Raw genomic sequence first — 23,176 nt, 5'->3', positions numbered from 1 at the left:
AGCTAATTAAAAAGGTGTGTGTGTGTGTGTGTATATATATATATGTGTGTGTGTGTGTGTGTACACAATAATCCTCCCACCCACAACCCCAAAATGGAGAACTGAGAAATTTCAGGACAAACAGGTTTTGTTTGACCCAAAGTGATTTTTTTTTTTTTGAGAAAATTTTTAAAAAATTAGTTTTGGTTTGAACTGAACTGGATTTTTGGGCTCAGTTTGAATATATTGTATACGGTCATACCTCTCAACCTATTTATTTTTAATTGGGATGATTTCATTATATGGAAGGTACTCAGATACCACAGTGATGGGCAAAATATAAGAACCTAAATGGTGAGAGAACAGCTGCTATATGATATGAATATAGGGCCAATCCTGTTTCCATTGAAGCCCATGGCAATGTGACAGGATCAGAGTCTAACACAGTCAGTAAATTATGCACATTGCTGTTGTTCATGTATTCCTAACTTATTATGTATTCTTTCAGTGCTTTTTGTGGTTGCTTTTACCTAGCTGTAAAATGGTTTTGTACCTCTTTTGTGTGCTATATGTGTCTTTTTGTGGGGAAGACTGATTTCTAGGGAGGGTATGAAATTGTTTATAACTTAGTGTACATCGTGGGAGAAGTGTCTTACTCCATTGAATGCATATTGAAGGTAAATCAGTTCTTGAAACACTCATTGATTTCAGCGTTGTGAGCAGAGTTTGGCTGATGGGTTTTACGTCAGTGGTTTGGAGATAAAGAGGTGATCGAAGAGAAATTAAACTTTAAACTGTAATAGTTCATATTCAAAGTTGGCTGTCACTATTTAACCACTTACATTTTGCGTCCTGTTGGTACTGTTTATTGACATAAGTCTAGTGGATTTTATTTTTTTAAATGCCAAAAAGCCAGCAAATGAAAAAAACACTGGGGAAGTAATGTTTTTATTTAATTTTTTTGAGTAGCAGACAATAGGAAATCAGTAAAACAATTCTGAAAGTAGTCTCCTTCAGAATGCTCACTTTTCTGTGGTAATTCCAGTGGGTCTTGACTCTTGCTTGTTGCCGTCGGCCCTTAATACAGATAGCATTTAGTACTAAAAGCTTTACTTTCTTTGAAATTAACTTTTTCTTTCAAAATAAAAGGTCAGACTACTCTTTCTTAAGTGTGTAATTTAAACAGTAATTGCTAATAATCAGTCTTGCTTGTAGAAACATTTAGTTGTGAGTCTTGTCCTGATTTTTTGTGTGACAGTTATGTAAATGTCCTAAATTAAAACAGGTTAGATTTTATCATTCTGTTTACTGACATTGTAGCCTGCAGTTGATCACTTAAATTAACTCTGGTAATCCTAAAGTGTTTTTTACAATCACAGCACACGTGTATGATTGAAATGTTTAATATATTGGCTTCTATAGTGAGTATGTTACAAGGGAAATGCAGTAGAAATGTGCCACGTGCGTTTAACCCCCCCGCCCCACCACCACCATTGTTTATGTCTTTGGGGCTTACTGATAAATCTTTGTTATAGAAAACCTCCATATGTGAGTTTGGTCTCTTATTTTAGAGATGGCAACATGACTTTAGAAAGCTTGAGAGCAGAAAATATAGAAATGAATATTCTCTGATAGCCTAAATGATAAGCACTTCACAAAGTATATAAAGCTATGAACACCTTTTTTAACAGGCTTTGAAGACTGCAGATGAAGACACCCATTCTAATCATTTAAGAATATTTAAAAATTAATACTCATGGAAGAGGCACAAGACTTACCAGAACAACCAGTAAGTATATTTGTAAAATATTATAAATTATTGGAAAATAAATCAGTAGTCTAAAAAAAGTCAATTGTGATTATTCTAAAGGATAACAGGAAATATGTCTTACATTTATTGTTTCTAGAAGTGGGGATCATTCTTGCTGTTGGTAAAATATATTGTCCATTAGCCTCACTGGGGTTATACAAACTACAGTAATAAAACAAGTAAATAGGTACATTTGAAGTTTTTAATATCTTAGATTAAAATCATGGATAATAAATATTTGCTTTGTTCAGAACCTGTACAATGAAATATATGGTTTCAAACCATATATAGAAATTGAAAAATTACTACTTAAGATAGCACTTGTAAAATAGTTACTGTAAACTCTACGCTCTTTAATTTCTTCTGGTACCCTGGAGAGCTTAGAGAAGTTCCCTATTCCTTAGTACATTGTGAGCAGCTGTTGCAGGAGAGCAGTATTGTCCCCTTTAATTTAGTTTAATTTAATTTAATTTAATTTAACTGTGTCTGTAGGTAAGACGTATGGTTGGAGTGATATATGTTTTTAAATCCTGTTTGCTGCATCCTAAATCCAAAGTTCTGCTAATAAAGATTTTAGGGTGAATAACTAATTTTTAAATACTGTAACAAAAACAAGAAATTTTAATTTTTACTATTTATATTTACAGTTTCAAAATTACTGAGGTGCTTCTTATCACTGATCATGCTCTTCTTGATAGAAAATTTGTCAACAAAGTTCTTAAAGATATTTGAAATGTTAGTGCATATTTGTTTTTTAAATTACTTAGATGGAATGTTGTTGTCAGTTCTGGAACAGAAAATGTGAATGCAGGATAATAGTCAGCATATTTGATATAAAGTCCTACATCTAACTTTAAAGTAAATGCAACAGTGTAATAATTAAACACATTACTTTACAGACAAAAAATGAGTGACAATGTTATATTTAGAATTCAGTCAAGCTTGATGCAAACAAAATGAGAAAACATTACTTCATTTTTATGGTAGGCTGTGGCTACTTTTTATACTGAAGTTATCAAATGTACTAGAAAACATGGGGATATTTTGGGGAGGAATGTAGATTTAATAATCTTGGCATAGGAAATATTTTGGGGATGTTCAGACTGAAGAACTGCATCTCTTCCAGTTAACTAGTCTGAAAAATCTAGTTAATATTTTTCAGAGTAACAGCCGTGTTAGTCTGTATTCGCAAAAAGAAAAGGAGTACTTGTGGCACCTTAGAGACTAACCAATTTATTTGAGCATGAGCTTTCGTGAGCTACAGCTCACTTCATCAGATGCATGCCGTGGAAACTGCAGCAGACTTTATATATACACAGAGAATATGAAAAATTACCTCCTCCCACCCCATTGTCCAGCTGGTAATAGCTTATCTAAAGTGATCATCAGGTGGGCCATTTCCAGCACAAATCCAGGTTTTCTCACCCTCCACCCCCCCACACAAATTCACTCTCCTGCTGGTGATAGCCCATCCAAAGTGACAACTCTTTACACAATGTGCATGATAATAAAGTTGGGCCATTTCCTGCACAAATCCAGGTTCTCTCACCCCCTCACCCCCCTCCCAAAAACCACACACACAAACTCACTAACTTGCTGGTAATAGCTCATCTAAAGTGACCATTCTCCCTACAATGTGCATAATTAAGGTGGGCCATTTCCAGCACAAATCCAGGTTTTCTCACATCCCCCCCACCCCCATACACACACAAACTCACTCTCCTGCTGGTAATAGCTCATCCAAACTGACCACTCTTCAAGTTTAAATCCAAGTTAAACCAGAACATCTGGGGGGGGGGGGGTAGGAAAAAACAAGAGGAAACAGGCTACCTTGCATAATGACTTAGCCACTCCCAGTCTCTATTTAAGCCTAAATTAATAGTATCCAATTTGCAAATGAATTCCAATTCAGCAGTTTCTCGCTGGAGTCTGGATTTGAAGTTTTTTTGTTTTAAGATAGCGACCTTCATGTCTGTGATTGCGTGACCAGAGAGATTGAAGTGTTCTCCGACTGGTTTATGAATGTTATAATTCTTGACATCTGATTTGTGTCCATTTATTCTTTTACGTAGAGACTGTCCAGTTTGACCAATGTACATGGCAGAGGGGCATTGCTGGCACATGATACCCCCCCCCCCCCAGATGTTCTGGTTTAACTTGGATTTAAACTTGGAGAGTGGTCAGTTTGGATGAGCTATTACCAGCAGGAGAGTGAGTTTGTGTGTGTATGGGGGTGGGGGGGATGTGAGAAAACCTGGATTTGTGCTGGAAATGGCCCACCTTAATTATGCACATTGTAGGGAGAATGGTCACTTTGGATGAGCTATTACCAGCAGGATAGTGAGTTTGTGTGTGTGGTTTTTGGGAGGGGGGTGAGGGGGTGAGAGAACCTGGATTTGTGCAGGAAATGGCCCAACTTTATTATCATGCACATTGTGTAAAGAGTTGTCACTTTGGATGGGCTATCACCATCAGGAGAGTGAATTTGTGTGGGGGGGTGGAGGGTGAGAAAACCTGGATTTGTGCTGGAAATGGCCCACCTGATGATCACTTTAGATAAGCTATTACCAGCTGGACAATGGGGTGGGAGGAGGTAATTTTTCATATTCTCTGTGTATATATAAAGTCTGCTGCAGTTTCCACGGCATGCATCTGATGAAGTGAGCTATAGCTCACGAAAGCTCATGCTCAAATAAATTGGTTAGTCTCTAAGGTGCCACAAGTACTCCTTTTCTTTTTAGTTAATATTTTGTAACTCTTTATGTATCACAAGAATAGATAAACTGACATGGGGACATTCAGTGAAAGGCAGGAAATTTAAAACTAATCAAAGAAATACTCTCCTATACTATGCCATCATGTGCCAGCAATGCCCCTCTGCTATATACATCGGCCAAACTGGACAGTCCCTACATAAACAGATATATGGACACACATCAGATATTAGGAATGGCAATACACAAAAACCTGTAGGAGAACATTTCAATCTCCCTGGACACACACTAGCAGATTTAAAGGTAGCCATCCTGCAGCAAAAAAACTTCAGGACCAGACTTCAAAGAGAAACTGCTGAGCTTCAGTTCATTTGCAAATTTGACACCATCCGCTCAGGATTAAACAGACTGTGACTGGCTCGCCAACTCCAAAGCAGTTTCTCCTTCCTTGGTGTTCACACCTCAACTGCTAGAAGAGGGCCTCATCCTCCCTGATTGAACTAACCTCGTTATCCCTAGCCTGATTCTTGCTTGCATATTTATACCTACCTGCCTCTGGAAATTTCCACTACATGCATCCGACAAAGTGGGTATTCACCCACGAAAGCTTATGCTCCAATAAATCTGTTAGTCTATAAGGTGCCACAGGACTCTTTGCCACTCTCCTATACTAAACACATATGAGTGGGGGGAGGGATAGCTCAGTGATTTGAGCATTGGCCTGCTAAACCAGGGTTGTGAGTTCAATCCTTGAGGGAGCTATTTAGAGATCTGGGGCAAAAATTGGGGATTGGTCCTGCTTTGAGCAAGGGGTTGTACTAGATGACCTCCTGTGGTCCCTTCCAACCCTGATGTTCTATGAAAACTGCTGCAAGAAGATTCCATTAAGATTCAGAGCTCTGTATGATTCAAAGAAGATCAGACATTTATATAGGTCATGAAAACATCCATAATAGCATCCATAGGTAAGGAAAACATAGGTCTGTGATTACTCATGCTTCAGTTATAAGCCAGCCTCTGACAGGAGTTAGGAGGAAACTTACTCTATGGACAGGTTATTCCAAAACTACCCACTATGAATTTCCTTGCAATTTCCTCTTAGTCTCCTACCACTGTCAGAGATGGAACAGTGGAATAGATTGACCACTGCACTGATGGTCAATACTGATTTGTATTGCCTGTAAATATTTGTTTGTCACCTGTACATAGTAAAGAAGGGAACTAATGAATGTAGCTAACATTATTTTTCACAGAGAGAGCATTGTTGAAACCTATTGTTTACATTTAAAAATAAGGAAAGGAATGAATTAATCCTTGCAAAATGCTACTAGCTCATCAGCACTTGATTGATATTTTATGTATCTGGATTCCCAGTTTTTCCCCCCTTTGATTAATTACGGCAACAGTTACTTTGAAAATCTAATCTATTACAAAACTACTGATTACTAGTACAAAAGATAATCTGTTACATATTATTGACTACTTATGTGATATGTGTTTCCAAAATATTTGGAAGAATGGGGAAAAAGGAGTAATTCCAGACAATTTATTATTTCTTATTTCAGTAAGTATTATTCAGATACGGAATAACTGTAATGTCTGCTTGAACTTTACATGAATTGCTTTTTATAAATGACAGGTTTCAGAGTAACAGCCGTGTTAGTCTGTATTCGCAAAAAGAAAAGGAGGACTTGTGGCACCTTAGAGACTAACCAATTTATCTGAGCATAAGCTTTCGTGAGCTACAGCTCACTTCATCGGATGCATACTGTGGAAACTGCAGAAGTCCTTATATACACAGAGACCATGAAACAATACCTCCTCCCACCCCACTCTCCTGCTGGTAATAGCTTATCTAAAGCGATCACTCTCCTTACAATGTGTATGATAATCAACTTGGGCCATTTCCAGCACGAATCCAGGTTTTCTCACACACCCCCCCTTTTTTTTTTCCCCAAAAACCACACACACAAACTCACTCTCTTGCTGGTAATAGCTTATCCAAAGTGACCACTCTCCTTACAATGTCTATGAAAATCAAGGTGGGCCATTTCCAGCACAAATCCAGGTTTTCTCACCTGAGAAAGATTAAGAGAATTTAAATGGCTTGTTTGAGAAGTACTGCAAGATCTGGGGACTGGAAGCTGAGTTATAAAAATTCAAAATTGAAAACAATTGGGGGGAGGGATATCTCAGTGGTTTGAGCATTGGCCTGCTAAACCCAAGAGTTGCGTTCAATCCTTGAGGGGGCCATTTAGGAATCTGGGGCAAAAACTGGGGATTGGTCCTGCTTTGAGCAGAGGGTTGGACTAGATGATCTCCTGAGGTCCCTTCCAACCCTGATATTCTATGATAGAATCCCAATCCATTTTGGACCAGAAGTGACTGACCAAATCTTTGTTTAAATTGATCCCCCTAGAATAGTACATCATGCTACCATTAGACTACTGAGCCATCCACAAATGCAGTATTAAATACTAGTTTAATTTCTCTTTCTCAAAAATGCAAGTTGGGACTTCCGATTTGCTACTGTTGTGAACAAAGAAATGATTTAAACTTCTTGCCTCAAGCATTATTTAGCTAGGGAGAGGGTAAGGGATCCTAGTTCATGGCAGCTGAGCACTGGGTGCAGTCTGAGTGCTAGATCTGTTCAGAATAGGATTGTTTTAGAATTAATGAAGTTCCTTGGGTTACAAAGAAAGGTCCCTATCAAACCTTGGGAGTTCAGTATCCCAGTGCAAAAAAGTGGGCGGGGAGTGGCTGGGGCAGGAGGGAGACAGGGAAAAAGCAACCTTGCAAACAAATTCTGGGGTAGCAGTAGCTGTTTAAATGAGAGAACCTACAGGTTTCACTATTTAACTCCAGGACTCAACCACAAGGCTACTTGAATTCAAACAACTACTAATAGTAACTGTGTTGCAAACAATGATTAGCTTCTAACTGCAGCCTGTCACTTGTGTACAGAGATTGTCAAGGACAGATCTCACTCATGGTGTCTTTGAACATTTTCATCTTTGCAGGTGAAAAAGGCCAAGATGCAGGAATCTGGAGAACAAAATTTAAGGTGTGTAGTACTGATTTTGATGTTAGTTTTCACCAATTGTCAGGTTCTTGTTTTCATTGTATGCTTCAGTTGAGAAAGCAGGTTGCTTTGTGCATTTTTCACAAGACATGGGCTTTTATCATTCATTTTCATTTATATTCTTTGAGACACTATGAGCTTTTATAAGAATGCTAAATCTTGCCAAAAGCATTTTCTGTGAATGACTGCATAGAATTCAAATAGCATCAACTTACATCTTGCTTTTAATGTTGCGTTGTAGTGCTCTATTTAATACATTCCCTGGAGCAGTCAGGTGAGACAACCATTCACTGTGTAAGGAATTCTCTGATTGATAGGATCTTTTATTTTGGAATTAATTCAATGGTACATAATTTTTACTTAGTAGCTCTTTTTAAGTACATCTTTTACTTTGATAATATTAATCACTATTACTACATTTAGAGGGAAGCGTGCTATGCATATCAAATTGTATGAGAAAATGAGTGGGACAGCATTGTCTTTTCTGATTGTTTTTCTGTCTTTAATTGGATTGTCGTGACCCATGAGTCTCAAACCTGGGTCTGCACGATTTCCAGGAGCAGCCATGCTCCAGCCCTCCATTTGGCAGTCTGCTGATGCTTGCCTGCCTGGGACCAGAGAAGACCAGCTCCAGTTTGAGGCTTTGCTGGTTGGTCCTACTTAAGCCAGCAGTAGGAACAGGAAGCTGTCCAAACAACTGGGCTCCATCCCATTCTGGACTGCGTGCCTTGTGCTTCCTGCTCCTGCTGCTTGATTTCGTGGCATCTGATTTGTGGTTCTGACCTCTCAGTGTCCTGATCCGGCCTGACTCTGGTTCCTGATTTGTTGTTCTGAGCCCCAGTTTGTCTCCTGGCAGAGGTGAAAGTAAGCCGGTATGGTCCAGTATGGTATACTGGCAAGAGCCGGTAAACAGCCGACTGTACCGACAGGGAGCAGCTTCCCTAGGCCGACAGTTTAAAAGGGCCCTGGGCTCCTGGCAGCAGCCGGAGCCCCAGGCCCTTTAAATCGCCGCCAGAGCCCTGCTGCTGGAGCCCTGGGGTAGCGGCAGCGGCTGGGAGCCCTCCAGCTCCGGCAGCGATTTAAAGGGTCTGGGGATTTAAAGGCCTCGGCCCTTTCTTCCGAGGCCTCACCCCACCTTGCTCAGGACCCCGGCCCTCCGTACCGGTAAGTCCTTAGCGTTACTTTAACCCCTAGCTCCTGGTATCCTGACCCAGCTGACTCCTAAACCCTATCTTGTGACTGTGGACTCTGGCTCTGACTACTAAATTTGGCCACCCACGACCCAGCTGTGACATGGATTGTTTTTGTCCCTTTGGGAACATTTACACGTTGCAACAAAGGTTGTATTAGATTTCTGTGTTCTATTAAAAGTTTATTATTTTGAGAAAATTAGTGAGTTAATACTCTGAAGGACGTGAGGATTTGAGGTTTGTACAAAGAAATGCAAGGATATCTTCCAGATTCTACTGTGTGTTGGTATATGTGAAATAGTGCAGAATGCAGAATGTTTCCCTAGCAGCCTGTGGCCAATGTTAGCTAGGAAGGTCAAAAGCAATTGCTTAAAATTTCCAGTGCTGTTAGTGCACAGATTGGTGATGTTGGTGGCTAATGTGTGCTTTTATCCTTTCAGTCAAGTGAGCACCACAGAAGTCAGTGATCAGAAATCTGAATCTTCAAACCTTGGCCCAAACCTTCCCATGTCAAGTGAAAGTAAGGCTCGTTCTGACCCCCTCACTCCCTTCTTTGTGTCCATTGGTTCCTCAGGGTCCTCTTCACCAAGCAAAAACTTCTTGGTCCTTCACCGTTTACCTCACCTTATCTTTCAAATCTAATTACTTATCAGAGGCCATCCCCTGCTTTTGTTCTACTAATGATGCCAATCTCCATCTCCCTCCTGTCACTTTCTCTCATAGACACCTTCCTGACCTCTCCCACGCATATCCCTGTTCTCGAGAAGAATTCCTCGTCAAAATTCACAAAGCCATTATCGCAACCTCTTAAATCCCTCTTTAAAACCCACCTTTGCTGCGATGCCTACATATCGCTACTGCCTGGCCTTGGTTGTGACTACTAATGCAACATTCCTGCCTCTGTCATTACTGTGTCTTCCCCATTCCCCTATTTGCCTGTTCATTCCTCTTTGTGCATTGTCTAAATCCTAGATTGTGATTTCCTTTGGGCAGGGATTGTTGTTTGGTAATGACAAATGAGTGGGAACCATCTCTCATAAATTGTCACTACCTCAACACGAACACTGAGTGGAGTCTGTTACAATCATTTGCACTGCTAAAGCACAGTTAATCTGAAGCTCTCCGAGCTTTACAGAAAAAGTTTCTCAAAACCACTGTGAGGGTAAGTAGTTTCATTTTGCAGATGGGAAACTGAGATGCAGAATAAACAACTCGCAGAAGGTCACACAGTGAGACAGTGGCAGAGGTGGGAAGGGGAGTACATCCTCTGTACTTGATGTGGAGCTTAGTGTCATCAGCATACTGATAGCCCTGGATTTTCAGAATGCCTAAAAATGTCCCCGAGTGCCTTTTAATACAGATGAACAAGAGGTGACAGAATAGAACTCTGTGAGGGTCCCCGTTTGAGGACTTCCATGGTGCATACTGTCTACAATCCACTGAGGGCTTGTGTACATGAAGAATTAGTGCATAGCAAGCTGAGGTATAAATCTATAGTGTACTCCGCTTGCTGTGCACTAACTGGCTGTGTGGACCTTGCTACCACACTACAAGTTCTTCAAGTGATGGTCCCTATTGTATTCCACTATGGTTATGCATGCACATCATGCGCTCAGAGAATTTGAAAGTAGTGTCTATTGGTCCGTGCATGTGCCCTGACTCTCCTCGTGCTTCTGTCCAAGGTGATATAAAGGGTGGGGTGGACCGACTGCATCTCCAGTTCCTTCTCACCACCACATGGTCTGGGTCAGAACTTTGTGTCCTCCTCTCTCATGCTGTTCTAATTGCAGTTGTAAATAGCTTTATCGGTTTTTAAGGCAGTTTACCTAGTTTTATTTCTAGTTTTAATAATTAATAGTTTTAACAGTTTAGTGAAGACTTCAGGGATTTCCTGCCCCCATTCATACCCCTCTTCGGATATCAGACTATGATGAGGACTTTGGGTTTCAAACTCTGAATCTCTTGACCACTATCCCTCTCAGTAAGTGACAACCAATTCAGTGCTGCCTCTACTGCTTGGGAGAAGCTCACATCACAGCTTTGTGTAGTCCTTCCCCAACTGTACCTGAGAGGGCTGTGCACTTCATCTCCACAAGTATCTCATGGAGATGGTCATGAGACTGCAGTCAGATACATGCCAGGGAACACCCCTCCCTCCCCACTGTACATCGGCCTGATTCTGTGAGGAGTGCACCTCCTGGTGCTACGTCAAACTCTGATGCCAGCAGAAGCACCTCCACAGACCCCATGATGGGGTCTAGTTGGGAGATTAGAAAGCACTCCAATAAGCCTGGGACTAAGTCTTCCTCCAAGTTCAGGAAACTGGACAGCTCAGCCCCAGGGGCCACAGCACATTTTAAGTCCCACTGGCCTGAGAAGAAGACCCATAAACAATGGGATCCAATGGTTCCAGGTGGCGAACTGTCGGTACCGCCATCTCCAGCCCCTCACAAGAAGAGAGAACCTCCTGCACTGGGACAGACATCAGCATCGGTACTGGCGACCAGGAAAGAGAGAGTGCTTCTTACACCAGGTAAATCTGGAGCCATGGCTGCACCCAAAGAAGTCTTCACCTTGCTGGATGCAGAATTGTTATTTCTATTAGGCCCCTCCACTTCCGGAGAACGTAAGTCCCTGCTATGGATATGCTTATGGTACAGGGTCTCTCGCCTTCTTTGCATATGTTTGTACACCATTCCATCAGTTCTGACAGTACCACTATTGGAACTGGAATCTGCCTTTTTCTCTTCCAGTGAATTGTAACCAGGGGCAGAACCACCTGTATGGTACTGCTCCTATACACCATCATGGAGACTGACACACCAATGGGAACAACCTCCTATGCATTTGTCTTACTGGCCATATTGGGGACCATTAGGATATTGCAGCATCCTCATTCGGAGCTTGCCTGGTCTGTGAGAGTGTTGCCACCTGTTTCACCCACTAGGGATCCCTCAAGCAGGCCCACAAATCCAGTAGCGGAGGAGGAAGAATTTTATACCCTGGTTCTGATGGTCCCTCCAGAACCGGCTAGACCCCCATCCTCGTCGCTGGACAAAGCTGTGACTGCATCATCCCCTTCCCCACTTGATGACTTCAGACAATTTCAAGATCTACAGAGAGTTGCAGGGGAACTCCAAATCCCACTGGAAAAGATTCTGGACATTCTTCAGTCTTTAGGACCAGAGAGAATAGCTCTGAGAATCAATGAAACCATACTGGAGCCAGCCAAGACCGTGTGGCATATGCTGCCACATGCACCGCCACTCCTAAAGGAGAGGAGTGATGGTACAGTGTCCTGGTCAAAGGCTCAGAATTCTTCTTTTCCCACCCAGCTCCAAACTCACTGGTAGTTCAGGCTGCTGCTGAGAGAGCTAAACAACAACACCCTCAATCCACATTAGTGGACAAGGAAGGGAAGTGTCTAGATCTTCTACAGAGGAAAGTCTTCTCTTCCTCTTCCTCTAGTTTACAGTTCAGGATAGCCAATTATCAAGCATTGTTGGCTAAATAGGACTTCCTGAATTACGCTAAATTCAAGGAATTCACAAATAGTCTCCCACAACAAGTTCATGTCTGCTTTCAGGCCCTCACTGAAGAAGGCAAACTCATAGCCAAAACTACCCTCCAGTCTGCAGTGGATATGGCTGATACCTCTTCCGGGGCCATGGCTACAGCTATTTTGATGCACAGAAAGTCTAGGCTTCATGCTTCTTGTTTTCCTAGGGAAGTCCAGAATACCATAGATAAATCTCTTCAATCGGAAGAAAGATGAGTCTTTGTATACACTAAAAGACTCCAGGGCTACTCTTCGCTCGTTAGGCATCTATACTCCTGCCTCAAAATGAAAATCCCACCACCTGTTGTCTACCCAAAGGTACAGGTCTCTTCATTATCACCCACAGAGACCATATGAACTTCCATGAAAGCAACAAAAGGTCCAGAGGTCCAAATTATCCAGGCCCCCCCACAGGCTTCAATGTCTCAACCCCCATCCTCAAGCCAAGAGGTATTTTTGACACAAGCTTGAGAGCCGATAATCACTGAGAGACTCATGACCCTTCCGCTCCATTTGGGGGTCCTTTAGCACTCTTTTCCCATGCTTTGAGTGTGATAACAATGGACACGTGGGTGCTGAATGTCATCAGCTGTGGCTATACAATCGAGTTTGTAATGCTCAAAGACCCCCCCTTCGGGGACCACTCTTACAACAGTATTCTTACCCAAAAGGTGAACTCTTTATTACAACGAGAAGGAATAAAACACGTTTCTCTAGCATATCAAGGAACGGGTTCTATTCGACCTACTTCCTCATACCCAAGAAGAGGGGTGGCTGGAGACCAAACCTCAATCTCTGCCACCTCAATTGCTTCATCCACAAACTGAAGTTTCGCGTAGTGGCGTTGGCAACAATAATTCCATCCTTAGAAAAAGGCATCTGGTTCCCAGCTCTCCATTATGAAGGATGCTTCTTCCACATCAACAACCACCCTGCCCATAGACATTTTCTCAGATTTATGGTGCGCTCCAACCATTTCCAATACAGAGTACTGCCTTTTGGGATAGCTACTGTTCTGAGTCTTCACCAAAATATTTTCTGTAGTAGCAGTTCTCAGGCTTTATGGTCTCCTTGGTTTTCTATACCTCGACGACTGGCTCCTAGCCGCCAGGTCCTGCCAAGAAGCCCACTCATCTACCTTCATGTTACTCAGCCTCCTTGCTTCACTAGAAGTCAGCATCAACATCAAGAAGTCAATCCGTAACCCCACATAGTCATTGGACTTCATTGGAGCTAGCATAAACTCTATCATGGCACAGGAATACCTGCCTACAGACAGTGTTCAAGCAATGAATGTTGTCATAGCTCGCATCACGAACAACCTTTTTGTACCAGCCAAGATGTGCCTCTCTCTACGTGGCTATGGGTTTCATGTGCCTACGTGCCCCCTTTGTTAGTCTTCACCTTGTCTGCCTGCAGATATGGCCTCAGTCTGTGTACTCACTGAACCTTCAGTCTATGAACCTCATGCTGACAGTCCCACCCAAGATACTATCATCCCTCCTATGGTGGACAGGCCCACATTGCATATGTATGGGAGTCCCCATTTTTTCCCTCTTCCCTGGACAGAACTATCATCACTGACATGTCACTATTAGGCTAGGGAGCACATATGGATGACCATACCACACAAGGGACATGGACACTTCAAGAATTCAGAATGCACATCAATGTCCTAGAACTTTTGAGCGGTAAGAAAAGCATGTGAATCCTTTCTTTCACTCATTTGCTGTCATCATGTTCTGATCATGTTGGACAACACCACCACAGTCTCTTTTTTTACCACAACAAACAAGGAGGAGTGAGATCCGCCTCTCTATGCACAAAAGTGGTCAAATTCTGGAACTGGTTCATCAGCAATCAGATCAGCCTATCCGCAGCCTATCTTCCGGGGATGCGGAATGTGCTCACAACGTCACTCAGCAGACATTTTGCGATCAATCACGAGTGGGAACTTCACAATGCAGTGCTATGTGACATCTTCGCGCAATGGGGGACCACAACCAAGGACCTATTTGCTTCTTAGACAAACATCACGTACTGCTCCAGGAGAGCCTTCGGTTACTGCTCTCAGGACGAGGCCCTCTTTTGGCCCTCTTCTCTTCTGGTCACACCAGCTAACCTATACCTTCCTTCCTGTACCGCTCCTACCTCAAGTGCTCCACAAAATCCATAAGACAAGGCAACAGTCATTCTGATTGCCCCCTTCTGACCCAGACAGTTCTGCTTCCCCAATCTTCTGCTCATGTCGTCCCACCCACCGATCCCCATCTCGTACTTCCCAACCTTTTGACACAGTGCAATGGTGAGATCAAGCACCCCAATCCATGTCCACTCCACCTCAGTGCATGATACTTGGATGGGCATCAACTATAGAACAGGCATGTTCCTCAGTGGTACAAGACATTCTCTCTAAACAGCAGGAAAAATTCCAGTAGACAATATTACTGAGCTAAGTAGAGATGGTTTTCGTCTTGGGCACAACATAAAGGAGTTTTACCAGAAGCAACTGATATTTCCTAATCCTGGACCACATTCTGTCCTTGTACGCATTGGACCTTGCTCTTGGCACTTTGAGAGTCCACCTACCGGTGATCAGCACATTCCATCCTCCTGTGGAAGGTTACTCTATTTTTACACACCCACTAACTGATTGATAGATTTTTGAAAGGCCTCCTCAGAACCTTCCTATCTCTCCAAACAATTGCATCTCAATGGGACCTGAATCTGGTACTCTCTGTATTAGTGAAGCCCCACTTTGAGACAATATCATCTTGCTCTATGTCCCTCCTCTCCATGAAGGTCGCCTTTCTTGTTGCTATCACTTCGGCGAGGATACAGGAACTCAGAGCTATAATGGCAGATGCGCCATTTACAGTCTTCCACAAAAGTAAGGTTTCCTTACGCCTATACCCGAAATTCTTATCTAAGGGTTCACATTAACCAGTCCATTCACTTACCTGTTTTCTTCCCGAAACCACATGCATCTGCAGAAGAACATCTTCTCCATTCCCTCAACGTTCAATGAGCTCTGGCCTTCTGCCTGCAGAGAATGAAACCAATCAGAAAGTCTATTTACTGAGGTAGCAGAGAGACTTGGGATAGGCCATCTCCACCCAGAGAATCTTTCAAATGGATTTCTAGCTGCATTATACTCTGCTACCAGCTGTCAAACCTCCCCCAATAGAGGTATGGGCTCACTCCAAGCTATGACCACAGCATTATTTCAGGTTGTGCCTCTCATAGATCTGTAAAGTAGCCACATGGGGTTCTGTCCACACCTTTGCAACACACTATACCTTTGTGCAGGACTCGGTGGCAGATGCATCCTTCGGCATGGTGGTTCTTTGCATAAGCCTTCCACCCTCATCCTTGCATCCTCCTCCAACTAAGGTACTGCTTGCCAATCGTCCACAGTGGAATACAATAGGAACCATCACTCAAAGAAGAGGAGGAGATTACTTCCCTTTAACTGCAGGTTCTTCGAGATGTGTGATCGCTATCTATATTCCACTACCCACCCTTCCCCTGTGTTTTGTATTTGTCTGATTCACAGTGGAGAAGGAACCGGAGACGCAGTCTGTCTGCCCTGCCCTTTATCTCCTTGGACGGCAGCACAAGGCGAGTCAGGACCAATGGACTCTACTTTCAAATTCTGACTCCAGTCGCATGGTGTGCATGCGTAACCCGCAGTGTAATACAGAAAGGGGCCACATTTCAAAGAATGCCCAATTACAGGAAAATAACCTCCTCTCCCCTTGTGCACTTTGACCTGCTGCTGTTCAGTAGAAGGGCAAAGCACATTAGGGAACATTTAGTTTAAAATTGCAGGGCCCACATGGCTAGTTAGTATGCGGCAAGCTAGTGCGCTGTAGATTTACATCCCATCTTGCCATGCACTAGCCCTTTGTATAGACAAGCCCTGAGACTTTCTTTGTCATCTCTACTCATAACCCACAACATGCAATGGTTAATACTAAGCAGCTTCTGTAAGGTTCAGACTGTATGTTTTCAGGATTCTAATATCATACTGGATTACATTGTATAATTAAACTACATCCCAAAACACTAAATTAAAAGAAAGTTATTTTGGTTGCAAAGTCAAAATGTCAATTGAAGGTTGCCTGTGCAACTGTAATTTAGCCCCCCAGTGCATACAATTCTTTAATTACATAATCACACCCTATTATTTCCATAGAACCTCAGCCTCATTCAATGCACAGGGCAGACAGCACTCAGGGAATGAGGCAGCTCTTATGCTCATCATTCAGTGTGTGGCCTTTGCCTTATTTATCGTGCCCCATCCAAGCCCTGCGCTGAATACAGAATTAGTAATATGCTCATTGGCTCTTCTGTGGCTCTCATTGATATAGTATGAAAGCCTCACAGACACTAATGAGTTTATATTCACAACTTTCCTGTGAGGTAGGAGAGTATTTATCATCCCAATTTCAAAACCGTGAAAACTGAGACAAAGAAAGAGCTTTATGGATGCAGGCTGAATCAGTGCGAGGGCCAGGATCTGAACTCAGATCCTCCTGACTGCCAACTCCTGTGCCTACAACTCCACATCTCACTGCCTTGCTGCCAGAGGTGGTGAGTGAGCTCCCACTGAGCTCCCATTGACTTGCCTCACTGTTCTGAGCACTCAGCACTTCTGTGTATCCAGCCCCTGGGTTGTCACATTGGGCAACCAGCAAGTGAGGGACATGCAGCCAGTGGCCAGTTGCCCACAGCACTGGTTGAGGAAGCATGGGAAGTGTGTGGGAGAGCCAGGCTAGAAGCCAGTTCTAAGTGGCATTTAAATGCCTTTACCCCAGGACCACCCTTTTTCTTCCAGCAGTTCCCTTCCTCATTCTCTGTGTGCCGTCCAACTTCTAGAGCAAACGAGGCAGAGAGCCCACAGACTAGAGTGACCTTATTTACTGCACAGCCCTGATTCATTCCCTGAACACCGACTGCCCTGTGCACTGAATGAGGCAGAGGTCTTGTGGAAAAAACAGTGTGTGACCATGTAATTATAGAGTGTATCATAAGGCACACGCACAACATTAAATATGACATTTGTGCACTTTTGAGTGCTTACCTTTGCAACCCGGATAACTTTTTAAATTTCCATTTGCGTTTTTAAACAGAAAAAAGTAAAAACATTGGCTTGAACAACTGTAATGAACTTCACATTATTAGTGTTTGAACTGCACCTCAGATGTACTACTTGAGCTACAGGGCTAAGTACATTAGCTGGAAGCAGAAGGCTGTTACTGTATATGAACAAGCCACTAGAGGAGGATGGATAACCACAGAAGCAATGACTTGACTAAGTAGCCCCCTTTTACAGACAGTATAGCCAAGGACAAGATATGGCAGGCTCTTCTGAACAGGCGCTGAGGCTAAGTGGACGTGTTTTCAGACTGGCCCTGTTATGCTGCCCATGGAAGATAGGTGAACTCTTGTCTCATGTGGTATCCCCAAGGGTGAAGTGGGCTGCCAGGGCCATGTGCAGGATCCAGAGCAGGTGGTAACGCTTGGTACTCTCTCCCTTGCTGCTACGGCTGTTCTGGCAGCAGCCAGGCTGTTTCTCTGCTCCATGAGTTCTTGTCCTGTCCCCAAGAGATGGGTTGGGGGGATCCTGCCTAATGTAGTGCCACCAGAAGGAGAAGATGGGCTGCTGGGCCCATGTATTTTGGGGGCAGAGGAGAGGGGTCCGGGGGCAGAGCCTGGCTCAACTTGACCTCGCAGTCTCTCTATCCCTTAGCCACCATAGCTGCTCTGGTAACAGCTGGGTTCCATGGGGTTTTCAGTGCAGCGCGTGCTGAAGTGAGGCATCGGTGCATGTGCAGAACTTTAGAATGTTCAGGGGATTTGTCACACTCCCAAAATCAAGGTGTACAGTGAAAGCCACAGATTCTGGTGTTATCATCTCTGAAGGGACAACTTGCTGCTTTGAATGTTGCACTTATTTACAGGGGCAGGAAGTTACATTTTTCACCCTGTTTAAACAGCACGTTTGTAAATATTTTTTAAGCCACATATCTAAAGCACTCCAAAAACTTACATTGTTTGTCAGATTAGAACACATTGTGAGATGTGCTAATGTTTCACTGTGATTCGTTAAGTTTTGTTACTTTTTTGTAAATTGTGTAATTTAAAAAAAATCCTTTCTTTACAATTCTGTTGTATAAAATGTTTCTTTTTCAGTTCTGACATGCACTGATTACATCCCAAGGTCACCAAATGACTATACCTCACAGCTATATTCTGCAAAGTAAGTTGAACAATTGGTTCTAAATTTTATAACTGCATTTTTCTCTAAACTCTTAAAACTTTTGATTTAGTTCTGAAAGAATTCAAATATGAAATTGCAGAACTATTAACTGTGGTACATAACCTATCAGTTTAATCAGCTTCTGCACCAGATGACTGGAGGATGGCTAATGTGACACCAGTTTTTAAAAAAAGGCTCCAGAGGCGATCCCAGCAATTACAAGCTGGTACTGACTTCAGTACCAGGGAAATTGAAACTACAGTAAAAAATAGAATGATCAGACACATAGATGAACATGATTTATTGGGGAAGAGTCAACATGGTTTTGTAAAGGAAAATCATGTCTCACCAATCTATTAAAATTCTTTGAGGGGAGTCAACAAACATGTCAACAAGAGTGATTCAGTGGATATAGTATGCATGGACTTACAGAAAGCCTTTGACAAGGTCCCTCACCAAAGGCTCTTAAGCAAAGTAAGCAGTCATGGGATAAGAGGGAAGGTCCTCTCATGGATGAGTAACTGGTTAAAAGATAGGAAACAAAGGGTAGGAATAAATTATCAGTTTTCAGAATGCAGAGAGGTAAATAGCAGAGTCACCCAGGGATCTGTACTGGGACCAACATATTAATAAATGTTCTGGAAAAAGCGGTAAACAGCGAGTTGGCAAAGTTTTCAGATGATACTCAGGATAGTGAAGTCCAAAGCAAACTGTGAGGAGTTCCAAAAGGATCTCACGAAACTGAGTGACTGGGCAACAAAATGGCAGATAAAATGCAATGTCGATAATTGCAAAGTAATGCACATTGGAAAACAGTCCCAACTATACATACAAAACGAAGGGGTTTAAATTAGCTGTTACCACTCAAGAAAGAGATCTTGGAGTCATTGTGGACAGTTCTATGAAACATTTGCTCAATGTGCAGTAGCAATCAAAAAAGCTAACAGAATATTAGGAACCATTAGGAAAGAGATAGATAACAAGGCAGTAACTACAATAATGCCTTTATATAAATCCATGGTACACCCACATCTTGAAGACTGTGTGCAGATGTGGTCGCCCCATCTCAAAAAAGATATATAGAAATTGGAAAAGGTTCAGAAAAGGGCAACAAAAATGGTAAGGGTATGGGACAGCTTCCATATGAGGAGAGATTAAAAAGATGGTGACTTTTCAGCTTGGAGAAGAAATGACTAAGGGAGGATATGATAGAGGTCTATAAAATTGTGAGTGGTGTGGAGAAAGTGAATAAGGAAGTGTTATTTACTCCTCATAACACAAGAAACAGGTGTCACCCAATGAAATTAATAGGCAGAAGGTTTAAAACAAAGAAAGGGAAGTATTTCTTCACACAATGCACAGTCAAACTGTGGTACTCTCTACCAGGGAATGTTGTGAAGGCCAGAACTATAACTGGTTTCAAAAAGGAACTAGATACGTTCATGGAGTGTAGGTCCATCAATGGCAATTAATTAGCCAAGATGGTCAGGGATGCAATCCCATGTTCTGGGTGTCCTTAGTCTCTGATTGCAGAACCTGGGAGTGGACAACAAGGGTTGAATCACTCGATAATTGCCCTGTTCTGTTCATTCCCTCTGAAGTATCTGGCGTCGGCCACTGCTGAAAGACGGGATACTGGGCTAGACGGAACATTGGTCTGATCCACTATGTCCATTCTTATATTAACCTTCCCCTCCTACCATCTCAACCTGCATTTAGTAGAACATTTCACATTGCAGAATGGTATATTTAGAGACAACAAATTAGCATTGCTGCATATGTGACCCAGACCAGCACACGGTGAAGCCAATGGAAAGACTGCCATTGGTTTCAGTGGGGGTTGGATTGGGCCTTTAGTGATTACTAAGTGACATGATACCTTAGCAATGACTGAGAACATAATGTATTATAGACTCAAGCCCAAGGTAGTCAGTGAATAAACAAACTGGACATGAGTGAAAATGAAATCGTTTCCTTATGTATAAAATCGTTTCCTTATGTATAAAATCCAGACACACTGGAGAGAGAGAAAAAGGAAAGGGCTAAAATTTCCAAATGAATCTAACTGATCTAGGAGCCCAAACCCCACTGACTTTCAGTGGGATTTAGGCTCCTGTGTCACTTAGGTCCTTTTGAAAATTGTACCCATGATCTAATTCACGTAGATGAGTGTGGAAGGGTTCCCTGTTGTCTCCCGTGCTTTGTTTTCTCTAGTCATAAATATTCCAAGTGAATGAGCTTCCCCCACTTCCCTTTGGAGTCTGTTTCACAGTCTAACAGTAACTGGATGTGTCCTCTCATATTCAGCTTTATTGTTCCTTCCCTTAATTTTATTCTATTGCTTCTAGTTCTGCTCCTTTTAGCACCCTGAATTATTCTTGACAGTTCCCTTGTCCCTGAGGAGTGAAATTGTCATGGTGTAGGGCTCTGGAGTAAGGGAGGTGAACATCAGGACTGGGGCTCTGAGTTTGACCGGGTGTTTGGGGAAACAGTGCTGTGTCTGGAACACTGGGTTGATATGTTCCTGGTAGTTTGTTATTTTTGGGATGGATGGGGGAAGAGGTTGATAGGGGGCAGCAGGGTCAACCCGGGGTCCTCATCCGCTATTTCCCATGCCATTCTCAGAAGGGACAGGGACGCACACCAGAAAGAGGGGGGGAAAGGAGAGAAAAGGGGAGGAGAAAAGGCCAACTACTCCTCCACAATTGGCTGCAAGTAGGGGAGGAGGGCGCCAAGGGGGATGGGTGGGGGGATCTCAGGGACACCAGTCAAGGCAGGGGAGGGGAAGGGGCGCAATTACCAACACATGTTGGAAATACCGGTGCCTCCTGCTGCACTGGGAAGGGGAAGGACTATAATATCATTGGGGGGTGCAGTGAACAAAGGAGCTCAACATAAAAGGGGAAGGGGCACAAGCCCGTAGGGGTGGGACCTGGGCACACTTAACGAGGGGACTGGACGATGGGGGAGGGGATGGGAGGGGAGGGCAATGGAGAAAGGAACGGGCTGGAAGCAGGCCAGGGCAGGAAAACTGCAGGGGCCAGGGCGGGGCAGGCAAACTCCCAGGGACTGGAGCGGGGCAGGCAAACAAGCAGAACCACTGCTGTGAGATCTGAGCGGGAGTGGGGGCAAATATGGGCAGCAAGGGGAAAGAGGGCAAACTGCTGTGGGAAGGCCGGTGGGCAAAGCAGAGGGTTGGGAGATGCACCAGCTGAAAGTAGCAGAGGAGGGGAGGGCAAGTCCAAAGGGAGGGGAAAGACATTTGTGCCCACGTGTACTTGCATAGCACTGGCCTTGCTTGGTGCTGCTGCAGTCCCAAATGGTGGAAAAAAGGGGCAAGGCAAGCGGCTGAGCGGAGGGGTGAGGAACAGGTCCAGGTGGTAGGTGGGGGGGTGATAGAGGGGGCAGGAGTGGTGGTGGTGATTGAGGGGAGAAAGATGGACCGGGGGAGGGCTCTGCGCTGCTCCCCCTGCACCCCACAGCAACAGTAACTACCACCACCACAAGAGCAAAGATGGAAAAAGTCGCTCAGTCCTGCAGTAAGCCCCCTCCACAGTGTCCTGCAGTGGTCCTGCGAGCTCTCCCAGCAGCAAAGGTCCTCCTCTTCTTCCCCAAGGCAGCAGCAGGCTTTCAGACAGCAGCAACCAGCAGACAGGCAGGAGGGACCCCACAGGTGGTAGCAAAACAGTGGCGAGGTCCTCACTCCCCCTCTGGGGAGCAGGCCAGCAGGGTCTCCCAAGGAGCAACAGTAGCCCAGGGAGAGCACCAGCTGGTGAGGTTGGGGGGGCGGGAATCCGGCCCAGACGAAGCTGAAGCGGGTGCTCTGGGCCCAGTAGTAGCAGCTCCATGCCAGCAAGAGTGTCCTCCTATTGGTTTCTAGGAGGTGGGCAGGTGCAAGCCCGCCTATGGCTAAAGGGCTCTCCCCCAGCCTATGGCGAGGATCCACTGAGCCTGGGACTCAAATAATTACAGGAGACAACAGGAAAAAGTAAGGACAGTTGTGAGGGTCAAAAGTAGAACACCTGGCAGTTTATGTTGATGGGCAGGCAAACTGCTGCCTTCTGAACCATAATGAGCCTTTTCAGTCTTGAGCCTTCATTCCCAGGTGGCAGTGCATTGTAGTATCTAGCTTGAAGGTGGTGAGTGTACAGATCACAATGCCAGGTCCTCCTCTATCTGATTTGCCACAGATGAAAAAAGATATCTTTACCAGCTGTGGTTACCTGGATATCTGGTAGCAGTGAGGTATCTAGGAAGGCCCCTGTGGGACTCAGAAGATCTGGGTTCAGTTCCTCACTCTGCCACAGATTTCCTGTGTGACCCTCGGCAAGTCACTCAATTTATCTTTGCCTCAGTTCTCCATCTGTGAAATGGGGATAATACTCCCTTTCTTCTACCTGGTGTATGTCTTGTTGGTTTAGCCCCTGTTCCGTAAACATGTACATGCTTGACTTTAGCCGTGTGAGAAATTTTGCTGAAATCTGTGGTTTCGCTTATGTAAAATTAACCATTTGCATGAGTTTGTAAGACTGGGTCTAAGATTGGAAGCTCTTCAAGGCAGCAACTGTTTTTTACTG

At 43.6% G+C, this 23,176-nt stretch overlaps 2 protein-coding genes across 3 annotated transcripts in view; one reads left to right on the top strand and one right to left on the bottom strand.

The window, feature by feature from the left end:
- The window catches only part of XKR8 (XK related 8), a 117,629-nt gene that overhangs the window by 18,865 nt on the left and 75,588 nt on the right, over positions 1-23,176 (bottom strand). Inside the window, exon 4 of the transcript XR_014714531.1 lies at positions 15,295-15,377. The gene's annotated coding sequence lies outside the window, so the exon portion shown is untranslated. The remainder of the gene's footprint in view (positions 1-15,294; positions 15,378-23,176) is intronic.
- Positions 1-23,176, top strand: part of EYA3 (EYA transcriptional coactivator and phosphatase 3) — a 139,503-nt gene that overhangs the window by 56,760 nt on the left and 59,567 nt on the right. For both annotated transcript variants that reach the window (XM_084652449.1, XM_084652448.1), the window contains exons 2-5: positions 1,671-1,768; positions 7,524-7,567; positions 9,216-9,295; positions 18,533-18,599. In XM_084652449.1, the coding sequence (XP_084508575.1) occupies positions 1,736-1,768; positions 7,524-7,567; positions 9,216-9,295; positions 18,533-18,599 (224 nt within the window). In that variant the 5' untranslated portion in view covers positions 1,671-1,735. The remainder of the gene's footprint in view (positions 1-1,670; positions 1,769-7,523; positions 7,568-9,215; positions 9,296-18,532; positions 18,600-23,176) is intronic.

The sequence above is a fragment of the Lepidochelys olivacea genome, assembly GCF_965140295.1.
Source record: "Lepidochelys olivacea isolate rLepOli2 genome assembly, chromosome: 19".
In the NCBI taxonomy this organism is placed as follows: domain Eukaryota; kingdom Metazoa; phylum Chordata; order Testudines; family Cheloniidae; genus Lepidochelys; species Lepidochelys olivacea.
Note: the sequence above shows the minus strand (reverse complement) of the source record. Positions and strands in the feature narration are given on the sequence as shown.